The sequence below is a fragment of the Heterodontus francisci genome, chromosome 30 (genome assembly GCF_036365525.1).
Source record: "Heterodontus francisci isolate sHetFra1 chromosome 30, sHetFra1.hap1, whole genome shotgun sequence".
NCBI lineage: Eukaryota > Metazoa > Chordata > Chondrichthyes > Heterodontiformes > Heterodontidae > Heterodontus > Heterodontus francisci.
The window spans coordinates 61,409,922-61,426,955 of record NC_090400.1 but is presented as its reverse complement, the minus strand read 5'-3'; the positions used below and the strand labels follow the sequence as shown (position 1 = coordinate 61,426,955).

General features: G+C 51.9%; 1 protein-coding gene across 1 annotated transcript in view; it reads right to left on the bottom strand.

Moving 5' to 3' along the window:
- Window positions 1-17,034, bottom strand: part of smg6 (SMG6 nonsense mediated mRNA decay factor) — a 451,841-nt gene that overhangs the window by 57,592 nt on the left and 377,215 nt on the right. The window contains 1 exon segment of the mRNA XM_068010820.1: window positions 16,508-16,661. Within this exon segment, the coding sequence (XP_067866921.1) occupies window positions 16,508-16,661 (154 nt within the window).

Genomic DNA, 17,034 nt, shown 5'->3' with positions numbered 1-17,034 from the left:
ACACTACAAACAGCAAGGGTCCCAGCACTGATCCCTGTGGTACACCACTGGTCACAGGCTTCCAATTGCAAAAACAACCCTTGAACATCACCCTCTGCGTCCTGCCACCAAGCCAATTTTAGATCCAATTTGCCAAATTTCCCTGGATTCCATGGGCTCTTACCTTCTTGACCAATCTCCCATGTGGGACCTTATCAAAAGCCTTACTGAAGTCCATGTAGACTGCATCAACTGCTTTACCCTCAACTACACACCTAGTCACCTTCTCGAAAAATTCAACCAAATTTGTTAGACATGATCTCCCCCTGCCAAAGCCATGCTGACTATCCTTGATTAATCCCTGCCTCTCCAAGTGCAGATTAATCCTGTCCCTCAAAATATTTTCCAATAGTTTCTCTACCACTGATGTTAGACTCACTGGCCGGTAATTACCTGGTTTATCCCTACTACCCTCCTTGAATAATGGGATCACATTTGCTGTCCTCCAGTCCTCTGGCACCTGTCCTGTAGCCAGAGAGGATTTGAAAATTTGTGTCAGAGCCCCTGCAATCTCCTCCCTTGTCACACATAACAGCCTGGGATACATTTTATCTGGGCATGGGGATTTATCCACATTTAAGCCCACTAAAACCGCTAATACTTCCTCCCATTTCAATGTTAATTTGTTCAAGTATATCACAATCCCCCACCCTAATCTCTACACCTACATCATCCTTCTCCAACACAGATGAAAAGTAATCATTTAAAACCTCACCTACGTCCTCCGGCTCCACACATACATTGCCACTTTGGTCCCTAATGGGCCCTACTCTTTCCCTGGTTATCCCCTTGCCCTTAATATACTTATAAAACGCCTTGGGATTTTCCTTTGGCTTGCACGCCAGTGTCTTTTTGCGCCCCCTCTTTGCTCTCCTAATTACTTTTTTAAGTACCCCCCCTACACTTTCTATACTCTTCTAGGGCCTCTGCTGTTTATAGCCCTCTGAATCTGCCATAAGTCTCCTTTTTTTCCTTATCCGATCCTCTATATCATTTGACATCCAGGGTTCCCTGGACTTGTTGGTCCTACCCTTCATCTTTACGGGAACATGTTGGCCCTGAACTCTCACTATTTCCTTTTTGAATGACTCGCACTGGTCTGATGTAGACTCTCCTACAAGTAGCTGCTCTCACTTTGGCCAGATCCTGTTTTATCAAATTGAAATTGGCCTTCCCCCAATTCAGTACCTTTATTTCCAGTCCATCTTTGTCCTTTTCCATAACTACCTTAAATCTTAGAGTTATGGTCACTATCCCCGAAATGCTCGCCCACTGGCACTTCCAACACTTGTCCGACTTCATTCCCTAAGATGAGGTCCAGTTCTGCCCCTTCTCTTGTCGGACCTTCTACGTGCTGGCTCAAAATGCTCTCCTGGATGCATTTTAAGAATTCCGCCCCATTTAAGCCTTTTACACTAAGACTATCCCAGTTGATATTGGGGAAGTTGAAATCCCCTACTATTATTACCCTATTATTTTTACACCTCTCTGAGATTTGCCTACATATCTGCTCCTCTATCTCTCCCTGACTGTTTGGAGACCTGTAGTACACTCCCAGCCAAGTGATTGCCCCTTTTTTGTTTTTAAGTTCTACCCATATGGCCTCATTTGAGGAACCTTTTAAGATATCATCCCTCCTTACTGCAGTAATTGACTCCTTGATCAATAGTGTAATGCTACTTCCTCTTTTACACCTCACCGTCTCGCCTGAAGATTCCATACCCCGGAATATTGAGCTGCCAAGTCCTGCCCTTCCACCAACCATGTCTCTGTGATAGCAAATAATATCATATTTCCATGTGTTAATCAACTCCCTCAATTCATCTGCCTTAACTGTAAGACTCCTTGCGTTAAAATAGATGCAATCTAGTCTTGCATTATTCGCTTGTGCCTTAACAGGTCTATATTTGCTCTGCCTTCCAGACTGACTCAGTTTCTCTTCTATATTTGGCTGTGCATCATCCCCTACTGTACCGCCACTCTGTATCCCATCCACACCCCCTACCCCCCAGCAGCACTAGCAAACCTCCCTGCACAGATATTGGTCCCATTCTAGTTCAGGTGCAACCCGTCCAGCTTGTACAGGTTCCACCTTCGCCAGAAACAGACCCAGTGATCCAGGAAACTAAAGCCCTCCCACCTGCACCATCTCTTCAGCCATGCATTCATCTGCTCTCTCCTCCTATTCCTATACTAATTAGCACATGGCACCGGGAGTAATCCAGAGATTATAACCTTTGCGGTTCTGCTTTTTAATCTGCTACCTCGCTCCCTAAATTCTTGTTGCAGGACCTCATCCCTCTTTCTACCTATCTCGTTGGTACCAATGTGAACCACGATCTCTGACTGTTCACCCTCCCCCTTCAGGAAGTCCTGCAGCTGTTCTGTGACATCCTTGACCTAGCACCAGGGAGGCAACATACCATTCTGGAGTTATGTTTGCGGCAGCAGAGACGCTTATCTGTACCCCTTATGATAGAATCCCCTATCACTCGAGCTCTCTCACTCTTTTTCCACCCCTCCTGTGCAGCTGAGTCACCCGTGGGGCCACAGACTTGGCTCTTGCTGCATTCTCCTGAGAAGTTATCTCCCACAACAGTATCCAAAGCAGAAAATCTGTTAGAGGGGGAGATGTACCCAGGGGACTCCTGCACTACCTGCCTAACTCTTCTACACTGTCTGGCAATCGCCCATTCCCTTTCTGCCTGGGCAGTCTTTACCTGTGGTGTGACACCTCCCTGTACAGTACGTGCTATCCACGATGATCTCAGCCTCACGGATGCTCCACAGTGTCCCCAGCCGCTGCTCCAAATCTGAATCGTGGATTTCGAGTAGCTGCAGCTGGAGACACTTACTGCACACGTGTTCGCCCTGGACACCGGAAGTGTCCCTGACTTCCCACATTGCACAGGAGTACTCCACGCTGCCGAGCTGCCCTGCCATGACTTACCCGTAATTTACTCCCTTACTCAATTAGAAATTATTTACACTAGGGACCTTGATTCCCTAGAAAACACCACTTACTACATTAAAAAAAACTGCAGACCTTACCTTTCTCTTTACTTTAGATACTAACCCAGCTATTTACTGATACTCCCTAACTGCAGTTACTCACTATCCAATCACCTTGCAGCTTTCCTGTGATGTCACTGTTCACTTTGTTTTCAAACTCCGGCACGCCTAGACTCCTCTCCGCTCCTCTCCCAGACGGTTAAGTGCTCTAGGCCGCGATCCCTGGGCTCTATTTATCGGCTCCCCGCTCCGTGTTCTTCCCACAAGTCCATTTCTCTCCCAGACGGTAAGTCAATGGGAATCGGGGGGAAACTCTCCACTGGCTGGAGTCATAGCTAGCACAAAGGAAGATGGCTGTGGTTGTTGGAGGCTAATCACCTCAGCCTAAGGACACTGCTGCAGGAGTTCTTCAGGGTAGTGACTTCAACCCAACCATCTTCAGCTGCTTCATAGAGTCATAGAGAGATACAGCACCGAAACAGTCCTTTCGGCCCACCGAGTCCGCGTTGACCATCAACCACCCATCTATACTAATCCGACATTAATCCCATTTTTTCCCTCTCACACCCCACCTTCCCTCAATTCTCCTACCACCTACCTACACGAGGGGCATTATTTTTACAATGGCCAATTTACCTATCAACCCGCAAGTCTTTGGCATCAATGACCTTCCGTCCAACATAAGGTCAGAAGTAGAGATGTTGACTGGTGATTGCACAATGTTCAGTTCCATTTGTAACTCCTAAGATCATGAAGTCCATGTCCATATGCAGCAAGACGTGGAAAATATTCTGGCCTGGGCCGCTAAGTGGCAAGATAATGCCACAGAAGCGACATTCAACAGCATTACCATCCCTGAATCCCACACCATCAAGATTGAACAGAAACTGAACGGGACCAGCCATATAAATACTGTGGCTACAAGAGCAGGTCAGAGGCTAGGAATTCTGTGGCCAGTAACTCACCTCCTGACTTCCCAAAGCCTGTCCACCATTTACAAGGCACAAGTCAGGAGTGTGATGGAATACTCTCCACTTGCCTGGATGAGTGCAGCTCCAACAACGCTCAAGAAGATCCACATCAATCAGGACAAAGCAGCCCATTTATCGGCACCACACCCACCACATGCACTACAGCAACTCGCCAAGGCTCCTTTGACAGCACCTTCCAAACCCATGCCCTCTTCCACCCGGAAGGACAAGGGCAGCAGATGCTTGGGAACCCCAATTCCTGCAAGTTCCCCTCCAAGACACACACCATCCTGACTTAGAACGATATTGCTGTCCCTTCAATATCGCTGGGTCAAAAACCTGGAATTCCCTTCCTAACAGCACTGCGGGCGTACCTACCCAACACAGACTGCAGAAATTCAAGGCGGCGGCTCACCACCACCTTCTCAAGGGCAATTAGGGATGGGCAACAAATATTGGCGTTGCCAGTGACGCTCACAACCCATGAAATAATTTTTTTAAAAACATGCCCACATCTTCCACCTCATACACAGGTTCTCTTTTAGGTCTCTGATAGGCCCTATTCATTCCTTAGTTATCCTCTTGCTCCTTATGTATTTCTGAGACATCTTTTGGGTTTTCTTTGATTTTACTACCAATATATTTTTCATGTCTTCTCTTTGCTTTCCAAATATCCTTTTTAGTTTCAACTCTACACATTTTATACTCCTTTCTACACTATTGAGCTCTCGGCATCTGTCACGAGCTTCCCTTTTTTGCCTTATTCTATCCTGTATGCTGCTTGACATCCAGGGGCTCTAGATTTGGGAGTTCCATACTTTTCTTTGTGGGAGCACATTTGCTCTGAACTCTCACTCTCTCCCCCTTGAATGCCTCCCACTGCTCTGACACCAATTTACCTTCAAATAGCTGCTTCCAGCCCAGTTTTGGTAAATTATATCTCAACTTAGTAAAATGGGCCTTTCCCCAACTGAGAGCTTTCACTCCTGGTCTAATCTTGTTTTTGTCCATGACTACACTAAATCTAATTGAATTATGAACACTACCAAAATGCTCTTCCACTGATACCCTTTCCACCTGCCCAGCTTCATTCCCTAAAACTAAGTCAAGAACTACCCCTTCTCTTGTTGGGCTTGCTGTATACTGGCAACAAAATTTCTCCTGAATGCATTTTAAGAATTCTGTGCCCTCTGTACCTTTTACACTAATTCTATCCCAGTTACTATTCGGGCAGTTGAAATCCCCTATTACTCCCCTATTGTTTTTGTACTGCTCAGAAATGCACCTACATATTTGCTCTTCCATCTCCCTCTGACTGTCCTGGGGTCTTATAATACACTTCCAGGTTGATTGGCCCTTTACGGCTCCTCACTTCACTCATATAGCCTCATTTGATGATCAGGGATAGGCACTGACATGCTGCACCAAGGACATTTGACAAAATTATTGACTCAGCCACGGACATGGATACAATTAATCTGTATATAAAGTGCATAGCCAATCTAATGCCATCAAACCACAGTCCGATTTAAAGCACATTTCTCCCTATAAATCAGCTAAGCATACAGACATCAATGGAGAGCAGAACAACTGTATTAGCTACCTAGCAAGCAAATAAGTATGTAATGCCAATGTGAATTACTTTTGTTGATAGAATTGAGCTAGCTACACCACGTCACAGGGTGGTAGATAGACCTTGTCGGATGACCTCTGTGGATTCACACTGTGTCAGGAGTGCAAATTCATCCAATAAACCATGAAACTCAAGGAAAGGATTGTTATTGTGGTTATTGAGGTGAGGCAGTAGAAAAATCAGCAATAGGAAGACAGACCATTTCTCACACTGCTGTTGCAACAAGACAATTTAACCCGTGGTCAACTCCACCTGCTTGTAATATACGTCTGAAGACAGGGCAGCCAACAAAAGGGCAGTGATCTCCAAATCAGGAGAATTTTACAGGATGGAGCAGATAGTACTTCAGAAGAGTCATGTAAAACAGTAAAGCAGAGTGGGATAGGAAGGGACAGAGAGATTAATTGGTAGGTAGCCAAGACTAGTTTATTCATCCTGACAGACTTGTTAAACTTGGTCCCGGATTCTAAAATACAGAAACAACAGAATCTCTCATGGACAAAATGAAATTTGCTCACTAAAGCTGCTGACAAAATTAGACAAACACAATTACAAATAAAGAGCGCCCTTCAGTTGTCCAATAAAGCGATTCTCTTAAATTCACTTATGTTTATATCGCAGTCTATCACTGTCGATGCTGATTCAGCTCTGACAAGATAATTAAAAGCTTTTCTGCAAAACGTTGAGCAGTTGTTACTGCATGTATTATTTAGTTACAAAATGTTTAGTCACTATGTGTAAGATTGTACTCCAGACTAACAAATTTATGTCCAAGCCAAATCTCTTACCTGCTAGCAAAGGTACACTTTTAACGTAATGTAATTATATGATACAGACAACGTTCAAATGACATTGGCCACTCATGCTATCTGCCCTCAAACTGGATAGTAAATGATGCACATTGCAGTTACTGATCTTTGACATACTTGTAAAACTTGCCTTTTAATCCAATTCACAGCAAAAAAAAAATTAATGATTATTTCTAACATGGTCATTGAAACATATTTTTTCTATGTCTTCCCTGACAGTTTTTAATGCAGCATGGATTTTAATTAAGAAATCATAGACAGTTCATCATAGATTAAGGTTTATTAAAGCTATCCATTACATTGTATTTACTAACTATTGTATATGGGTCAGCAGCATCTTGTTTTCACCAATATCGCTCAGCCCCAATACACTGTACTCTTGTATTTATGAGGAATTTACAGTGCTGACTTCCGGAGATTCCTTGGATTTTCTTATATGTTTCCCCCTTTATACAAGTTCTGGAACAATGTGATTCCAAATGGATAGCAGCAGAATTGTGACATTTATATAGAAATAAAAGTCCAGTAACTTTCAACGTGTCACTGAGTTTGTGTCCTAAGTGAAAGTAATGCATACTGGAGTGAAAAAAAAAAATCGAGATATTCCCCAAGCGACTTTTGCCATTTTAAAATGAGTTTACATAACACAAGCCTTTAAACTTGTGTTTTAAAATAACCTAACTGCTACGTTATTTTAAAACACAAGGCTAAAGCAGGCGTGTCCAACCTTTTTGCATGGTGGGGGGGGGTGGGGGCCACATTACAATTTTTGTCTTACATGTTGAGACAACATGCTGGTGAGTCAATTTCAGAAAGATAAAGGCATTAAATATTTATCATATTTGGGCGGCACAGTGGCGCAGTGGTTAGCACCGCAGCTTCACAGCTCCAGGGACCCGGGTTCGATTCCGGGTACTGCCTGTGTGGAGTTTGCAAGTTCTCCCTGTGTCTGCGTGGGTTTTCTCCGGGTCCTCCGGTTTCCTCCCACAAGCCAAAAGACTTGCATGTTGATAGGTAAATTGGCCATTATAAATTGTCACTAGTATAGGTAGGTGGTAGGGAAATATAGGGACAGGTGGGGATGTTTGGTAGGAATATGGGATTAGTGTAGGATTAGTATAAATGGGTGGTTGATGTTCGGCACAAACTCGGTGGGCCGAAGGGCCTGTGTCAGTGCTGTATCTCTAATCTAATCTAATCATACTATTAATCAAAACAACAACAAATGTGCATTTTGTGAAAAAGCTTTAAATGACAAGACTAATTTATTGACTTGCTTTCTCATCACAAGGTTGGACACTGATTTAGTAAAATACCTGGCATTGTTTTGCTTCCACAAGTAGTCAATGTCTACCCGCACACTTATGCAGCGATGTGGAGTATTCCAGATAGATGTCCATCTGTCTGGAGTGATCTTGATTGCTCTCTCTCCCTCCTCTCTGTGTGTCTGTTTGTCTCTCTCTCCCTCTGTGTTGTCCCCTCATTCTATGTTGACGCCATCGCCCAGTGTCATCCCCATTCTCTCTATCCACTCTCAGCCACTGTCTGTCGCACCTCTCTCTGTCGGTCCCCCCACCGCTCTCACTCTGTCTGTCTGTCCCCCCATCGCTCTCTCTCTCTGTCTGCCCCCCATCACTCCCTGGCCCCCCCACACCTCTCCCTCAATCCCTGGCCCCCCCACACCTCTCCCTCACTCCCTGGCCCCCACACCTCTCCCTCTCTCTCTGGCCCCCCCACACCTCTCCCCCCCTCTCTCTGTCCCTCACCTCTCCCCCTCTCTCTGTTCCTCACCTCTCCCCCCACGCGCTCTCTCTCTCTCGCACTTCCCCCACGCGCTCGCTCTCTCGCACTCCCCCCACACACTCGCTCCCTCGCACTCCCCCCACTCACTCTCTCTCTCTCTCGCACTCCCCCCACCCGCTCTCTCTCTCGCACTCCCCCCACGCTCTCTCTCTCTCTCTCGCACTCCCCCCACGCTCTCTCTCTCTCTCTCGCACTCCCCCCACGCTCTCTCTCTCTCTCTCTCGCACTCCCCCCACGCTCTCTCTCTCTCTCTCGCACTCCCCTCACGCTCTCTCTCTCTCTCTCGCACTCCCCCCACGCTCTCTCTCTCTCTCGCACTCCCCCCACGCTCTCTCTCTCTCTCGCACTCCCCCCACGCTCTCTCTCTCTCTCTCTCTCGCACTCCCCCCACGCTCACTCTCTCTCTCGCACTCCCCCCACGCTCTCTCTCTCTCTCGCACTCCCCCCACGCTCTCTCTCTCTCTCGCACCCCCGCCACGCTCTCTCTCTCTCGCACTCCCGCCACGCTCTCTCTCTCTCGCACTCCCGCCACGCTCTCTCTCTCTCGCACTCCCGCCACGCTCTCTCTCTCTCGCACTCCCCCCACGCTCTCTCTCTCTCTCTCGCACTCCCCCCACGCTCTCTCTCTCTCTCTCTCGCACTCCCCCCACGCTCTCTCTCTCTCTCTCGCACTCCCCCCACGCTCTCTCTCTCTCTCTCGCACTCCCCCCACGCTCTCTCTCTCTCTCGCACTCCCCCCACGCTCTCTCTCTCTCTCGCACTCCCCCCACGCTCTCTCTCTCTCTCGCACTCCCCCCACGCTCTCTCTCTCTCTCGCACTCCCCCCACGCTCTCTCTCTCTCGCACTCCCCCCACGCTCTCTCACTCGCACTCCCCCCACGCTCTCTCTCTCTCTCGCACTCCCCCCACGCTCTCTCTCTCTCTCGCACTCCCCCCACACTCTCTCTCTCTCTCTCGCACTCCCCCCACGCTCTCTCTCTCTCTCGCACTCCCCCCACGCTCTCTCTCTCTCTCGCACTCCCCCCACTCTCTCTCTCTCTCGCACTCCCCCCACTCTCTCTCTCTCTCTCGCACTCCCCCCACTCTCTCTCTCTCTCTCGCACTCCCCCCACGCTCTCTCTCTCTCTCGCACTCCCCCCACGCTCTCTCTCTCTCGCACTCCCCCCACGCTCTCTCTCTCTCGCACTCCCCCCACGCTCTCTCTCTCTCGCACTCCCCCCACGCTCTTTCTCTCTCGCACTCCCCCCACGCTCTCTCTCTCTCGCACTCCCCCCACGCTCTCTCTCTCTCGCACTCCCCCCACGCACTCTCTCTCTCGCACTCCCCCCACGCTCTCTCTCTCTCTCGCACTCCCCCCACGCTCTCTCTCTCTCGTACCCCTCCCACGCACTCTCTCTCTGCTCGCACTCCCCCCACGCTCTCTCTCTCTCTCGCACTCCCCCCACGCTCTCTCTCTCTCTCGCACTCCCCCCACGCTCTCTCTCTCTCTCGCACTCCCCCCACGCTCTCTCTCTCTCTCGCACTCCCCCCACGCTCTCTCTCTCTCTCGCACTCCCCCCACGCTCTCTCTCTCTCGCACTCCCCCCACGCTCTCTCTCTCTCGCACTCCCCCACGCTCTCTCTCTCTCTCTCGCACTCCCCCCACGCTCTCTCTCTCTCTCTCGCACTCCCCCCACGCTCTCTCTCTCTCTCGCACTCCCCCCACGCTCTCTCTCTCTCTCGCACTCCCCCCACGCTCTCTCTCTCTCTCGCACTCCCCCCACGCTCTCTCTCTCTCTCGCACTCCCCCCACGCTCTCTCTCTCTCTCGCACTCCCCCCACGCTCTCTCTCTCTCTCGCACTCCCCCCACGCTCTCTCTCTCTCTCGCATTCCCCCCACGCTCTCTCTCTCTCTCGCATTCCCCCCACGCTCTCTCTCTCTCTCGCACTCCCCCCACTCTCTCTCTCTCTCTCGCACTCCCCCCACGCTCTCTCTCTATCGCACTCCCCCCACGCTCTCTCTCTATCGCACTCCCCCCACGCTCTCTCTCTATCGCACTCCCCCCACGCTCTCTCTCTCTATCGCACTCCCCCCACGCTCTCTCTCTCTATCGCACTCCCCCCACGCTCTCTCTCTCTATCGCACTCCCCCCACGCTCTCTCTCTCTCGCACTCCCCCCACGCTCTCTCTCTCTCGCACTCCCCCCACGCTCTCTCTCTCTCGCACTCCCCCCACGCTCTCTCTCTCTCGCACTCCCCCCACGCTCTCTCTCTCTCTCGCACTCCCCCCACGCTCTCTCTCTCTCTCGCACTCCCCCCACGCTCTCTCTCTCTCTCGCACTCCCCCCACGCTCTCTCTCTCTCTCGCACTCCCCCCACGCTCTCTCTCTCTCTCGCACTCCCCCCACGCTCTCTCTCTCTCGCACTCCCCCCACGCTCTCGCTCTCTCGCACTCCCCCCACGCTCTCTCTCTCTCGCACTCCCCCCACGCTCTCTCTCTCTCGCACTCCCCCCACGCTCTCTCTCTCTCGCACTCCCCCCACGCTCTCTCTCTCTCGCACTCCCCCCACGCTCTCTCTCTCTCGCACTCCCCCCACGCTCTCTCTCTCTCGCACTCCCCCCACGCTCTCTCTCTCTCGCACACCCCCCACGCTCTCTCTCTCTCGCACACCCCCCACGCTCTCTCCCTCTCGCACTCCCCCCACGCTCTCTCCCTCTCGCACTCCCCCCACGCTCTCTCTCACTCGCACTCCCCCCACGCTCTCTCTCACTCGCACTCCCCCCACGCTCTCTCTCACTCGCACTCCCCCCACGCTCTCTCTCACTCGCACTCCCCCCACGCTCTCTCTCACTCGCACTCCCCCCACGCTCTCTCTCACTCGCACTCCCCCCACGCTCTCTCTCACTCGCACTCCCCCCACGCTCTCTCTCACTCGCACTCCCCCCACGCTCTCTCTCACTCGCACTCCCCCCACGCTCTCTCTCACTCGCACTCCCCCCACGCTCTCTCTCACTCGCACTCCCCCCACGCTCTCTCTCACTCGCACTCCCCCCACGCTCTCTCTCACTCGCACTCCCCCCACGCTCTCTCTCACTCGCACTCCCCCCACGCTCTCTCTCACTCGCACTCCCCCCACGCTCTCTCTCACTCGCACTCCCCCCACGCTCTCTCTCACTCGCACTCCCCCCACGCTCTCTCTCACTCGCACTCCCCCCACGCTCTCTCTCACTCGCACTCCCCCCACGCTCTCTCTCACTCGCACTCCCCCCACGCTCTCTCTCACTCGCACTCCCCCCACGCTCTCTCTCACTCGCACTCCCCCCACGCTCTCTCTCACTCGCACTCCCCCCACGCTCTCTCTCACTCGCACTCCCCCCACGCTCTCTCTCACTCGCACTCCCCCCACGCTCTCTCTCACTCGCACTCCCCCCACGCTCTCTCTCACTCGCACTCCCCCCACGCTCTCTCTCACTCGCACTCCCCCCACGCTCTCTCTCACTCGCACTCCCCCCACGCTCTCTCTCACTCGCACTCCCCCCACGCTCTCTCTCACTCGCACTCCCCCCACGCTCTCTCTCTCTCGCACTCCCCCCACGCTCTCTCTCTCTCGCACTCCCCCCACGCTCTCTCTCTCTCGCACTCCCCCCACGCTCTCTCTCTCTCGCACTCCCCCCACGCTCTCTCTCTCTCGCACTCCCCCCACGCTCTCTCTCTCGCACTCCCCCCACGCTCTCTCTCTCGCACTCCCCCCACGCTCTCTCTCTCTCACACTCCCGCCTCCTCCCCCCCACCCCGCTCTCTCTCTCGCACGCCCTCCCCGCTCTCTCTCGCATCCCCACCAGGCTCCCTCATGCTCTCACCCCCGCTCTCTTGCTCGCACTAACACCCACTCACCCCCTCGCTCTCTCTCTCGCACCCCCCTCCCCACACCCGTTCTTGCCCCCTCCCCCCCACACCCGCTCTCGAACCCCTCCCCCCACAACTGCTCTCGAACCCCTCCCCCCACATCCGCTCTCGCCCCCCTCCTCCCACTCCCGCTCTCGCCCCCCTCCTCCCACATCCGCTCTCGCCCCCCTCCTCCCCACACCCGCTCTCTCCCTCTCCACCCACACCCGCTCCCACCCCCCCTCCGCCCACATCCGCTCTCGCCCCCCTCCTCCAACTCCCGCTCTCGCCCCCTCCCCCCACATCCGCTCTCGCCCCCCTCCCCCCACATCCGCTCTCGCCCCCCTCCCCCCACATCCGCTCTCGCCCCCCCCCACTCCCGCTCTCGCCCCCCTCCTCCCACATCCGCTCTCGCCCCCCTCCCCCCACATCCGCTCTCGCCCCCCCTCCCCCCACATCCGCTCTCGCCCCCCTCCCCCCACATCCGCTCTCGCACCCCCCTCCTCCCACTCCCGCTCTCGCCCCCCCTCCTCCCACTCCCGCTCTCGCCCCCCTCCTCCCACATCCGCTCTCGCCCCCCCCCACATCCGCTCTCGCCCCCCTCCTCCCCATCCGCTCTCGCCCCCTCCTCCCCCATCCGCTCGCCCCCACCTCCCCCATCCGCTCTCGCCCCCACCTCCCCTATCCGCTCTCGCCCCCACCTCCCCCACACCCGCTCTCGCCCCCACCTCCCCCACACCCGCTCTCGCCCCCACCTCCCCCACACCCGCTCTCGCCCCCACCGCTCCCACACCCGCTCTCGCCCCCACCTCCAACACACCCGCTCTCGCCCCCACCTCCCCCACACCCGCTCTCACCCCCTCCTCCCCACACCCGCTCGCTCCCCCTCCTGTCACTTTCTCTCTTTCTCCCCCTCCCGACACTTTCTCTCTCTCTCTCCCCACACTCTCTCTCTCTCCCTCCTGACACTTTTCCTCTCCCACCACCCCCACACTCACTCATTCTCTCTCTGACCGTTGCTGACAGCAACTTTTGAACTCCAGATTCGTGGTTTTCAGCGCACTTTTAAAAGAAAAAGGAACATGTCTGAAAACCCCAAATCTGTCCAGTGTTCGAAAGCACTGCTCTGCTTCAGCACCTGTCAACTGTGAAGCTGCGCTTGTAATTTTTTTAAAAGCCCGTCTGAAGAAGCCAATGCGGAATTTCTCATCCGTTAAATGACCAGTCACGGACCCTAAAATTGTTTACCAAGGACACTGGTCTGTGTACGGACACATTGCCGACCACTGTTGATGATCCTTCTGACATATCCCCTCTCCTCATAGCTATGATTGCTTCTTTAACCAATATTGCTATCATTGCCTTTTTTTAACTCCTCTCTTTCTCGTCTAACAACCCTGTCACCAGAAATGTTGAACTCCCATTCCTGCCCTTCTTTAAGCCGTATGTCAGTGATAACTATGATACCATACTTCCAAGTGTTTATCTGTGCCCTCAGCTCATTCGCCTTATTCACTTGACTCCTTGAATTGAAGTATACACCATTAAGCACTGCTAAACTCCTTTGTTTCTTTCCTGTCTTCCACACTCGCCTAATTTTCTTCCTTCCATTTCCAGCTTTGTTTCTGTCTCTCCTGAATCTGGTCAGGTTCCCATCCCCCTGCCAGGCTAGTTTAAACCCTCCCCAACAGCACGAGCAAAACCCCGTGACAATATTCGACCTGACCCTGTTGATGTTCCACCTCCTCCAGAACTGGTCCCAATACTTCAGGAATCTAAAGCCCTCCCTCCTGCACCTTCTGTCCAGCCACGCAGTCTATCCTGTTTCTGTACTCACTAGTGCATGGCACTGGGAGTAATCTGGAGATTACTACTTTTGAGGTCCTGCTTATTAATTTCTTTCTTAGCTCCCTCTGACCATCAATGACCATGTTCCACATGCAAGTTGGACGGATGGGTGCGATTATGACCCTAGACTCATCAAAGGAACAGCTGGGTCCTGGAATGAGAGGTCAGTAGGGTTGGTATTCTGGAAGGCTGCGATCCAAAAACCTGGAGCATCTCCTTCACCCTTACACACCGTGCGACTACATTCCATATAAAATACCAGCTAACTGTGACTGCGGTAACTAGATCGTAATATATCAAACTGCAAGAGTGAAGCCGCAAATATTTGGAATGTCACCACTACCTCACAGTGTGGTTACAGCTTGTACTGTACACTCTCACTCAGCTGCTATTGCTCGTTCCTATTTTGGCATGTGGTTTACCATTGGCTGCCATTGCCACAAAGTTCTGCCCCTTATTCCTGATCATCTATTGCCATGTATAAGATTTCATAGAAGCATAGAAGGTTTACAGCACAGAAAGAGGCCACTTGGCCCATTGTGTTTGTGCCCCCTCGTGACTGACCTCTCTGCTAAGGTGAACAAACCCTTCACCTCCACTATCCAGGCCCCTCAACATTTTGTACATTCCTATCAGATCTCCCCTCAGTCTTCTCTGTTCCAAGGAGAACAACTCCAGCCTATCCAATCTTTCCTCACAGCTGCATTTTTCCAGTCCTGGTAACATCCTCGGAAATCTCCTCTGTACCCTCTCTAGTGCAATTACATCCTTTCTGTAACGAGGTGACCAGAACTGCACACAGTACTCAAGTTGTGGCCTAACCAATGCGTTATACTATTCCAGTATAACCTCCCTGATCTTGTATTCTATACCTCAGCTAATAAAGGAAAGGATTCTATATGCCTTCTTAACCACCCTATCGAGCTGTCCTGCTACCTTCAGGGATCTGTGGACATTCACTCCAAGGTCCCTCACTTCCTCTACACTTCTCAGTATTTTCCCAATAATCGTGTATTTCTTTGCCTTGTTTGACCTCCCCAAATGCATCACCTCACACTTCTCCAGGTTGAATTCCATTTGCTACTTTTTTGCCCATCGGACCAGACCATGCTTACAGGTTCAGAGGAACAGCAGCCACAGGGATGTGGTTACCCCATAATGTATCACCAAATCAATGTAATACCATTATAATCCTAACACACTACAATACCACTATCTCTCCGTCACACCCTGATATCACCGGCCCCCTCCCATTGCAACCCAGTACCACCAGCTCCTCCCCCCCCCCACACTGTTGCACTCCAGTACCACCGGCTCCTCCGTCGCACCCTAGTGTCACCACCCCCCTCCCCCCCCCACCGTTGCACCCCAGTACCACCGGCTCCACCGTCGCACCCTAGTGTCACCGCCCCCTCCCCCCACCGTTGCACCCCAGTACCACCGGCTCCTCCGTCGCACCCTAGTGTCACCGCCCCCCCCCCCCCACCGTTGCACCCCACCGTCACCAGCTCCCCCGTTGCACTCCAGCGCCACCGGCCCCCTCCCCGTCGCAACCCAGCGCCACTGGCTCCTCCGTCACACCCTAGTGTCACCGCTCCCCCCACCATCACCGGCTCCCCCGTCGCACTCCAGCGCCACCGGCCCCCCCGCCCCTGTCGCAACCCAGCGCCACCGACTCCACCATCGCACCCTAGCGTCACCGCCCCCCCCACCGTCGCACCCCAGTACCACCGGCTCCCCCGTCGCACCCCAGTGTCACCGGCTCCTCGGTTACAGAGCAATTATCACCATTTCCTCAGTTACACCCTAATATCACAAGCTCTCTAGTTACAATTAATGCCTTTATCTCTCCACATGCTTGGGTCCAAGCTTTGAAATTTAAAAATATAAAAGCCAAGTGTTATTCCAGGAATCTAACCTGCTTCACTCTGAAACTGAACTAAATGTTAACCACCTGTGTGCAATGCCACAGGGGATGGACTGGTTTGATATCAATCAATACTTTGATTGATTTCATGGTAAAATGGCAAAACCCAACAACAATTTTAGGAAGTAGAGAAAGAGAGAAGGTTGCGACTGAGTGAGAGTGACTAGCATCTAATTCGAAAAATACAAGTGGTTGGCCATATGTTCTGGGATGTTGCACAATTTTGGGATCAGATGATCATACAAATTGTTTGAGTTTCGTTCCTGCGGTTGGTGATTTTTTTGTAATGTACTTCCACCCGGGCTGCTAATCTAGATTTATTTTGATGTCCTGAACTCTCACATCACTGGGGAGTGATATTATCAACAATGACCGAGGACTTGAGTTCGTTTTGTTTCTGAAGGCTTTCTCTTACATTCCAAGCAGTTTACTGTGACACACACTTTAAAAGAGACCCTTAAAAAAAGAAAACACCAGATGTAACCTGGTGTAACCACTCAACTAAAGGCATCTCATCAATTTACTGCACTCAGTGTTTCTGCCAGACCACACACAGACAATATTCATCTAGGACGAGAGGGTAGTGAAGAATATGTTTACCAATAAGTGGGACCACGATGATGTACAGCTTACAGTCCAACAGCCTGACCAGACTGGGGAGGTGATCAATAAATCCATTGGTGTCTGGCACAAGAAAGACAGGTGTTATCTCAATCTCGATCTGTCTCTTGAAAGTCTGATCTTCTAATACTGCCTGTTAGAGAAGGAAAATAAAAATAAGGGTTACATCAAAATAAACCTCCTTCCAACAATCAACTACCCTGCAGAGTATGTGAAGGATCGGTAAAGGGCAAGTGTATGGTTTTGAAAAGATTATTTGGAGTGTGTAAAGGGTCAGTGTCAGGGATTATTACGATATGTAAAAGATCATTGCTGGGGGCTATGAGAGGGGGTGGAAAGGTCAGTGGGGGGGGGGGGTGGAATTATCAGGGGTGTATCAGATTACTGGGTCCATTAAGGGTTTGTACTGTCGGACCTCAAAGGTAGTAATCTCTGGATTACTCCCAGTGCCACACAGAAGTGAGAGTAGAAATAGGAAGATAGGGAGGTCAATTTGTGTCTTGAGG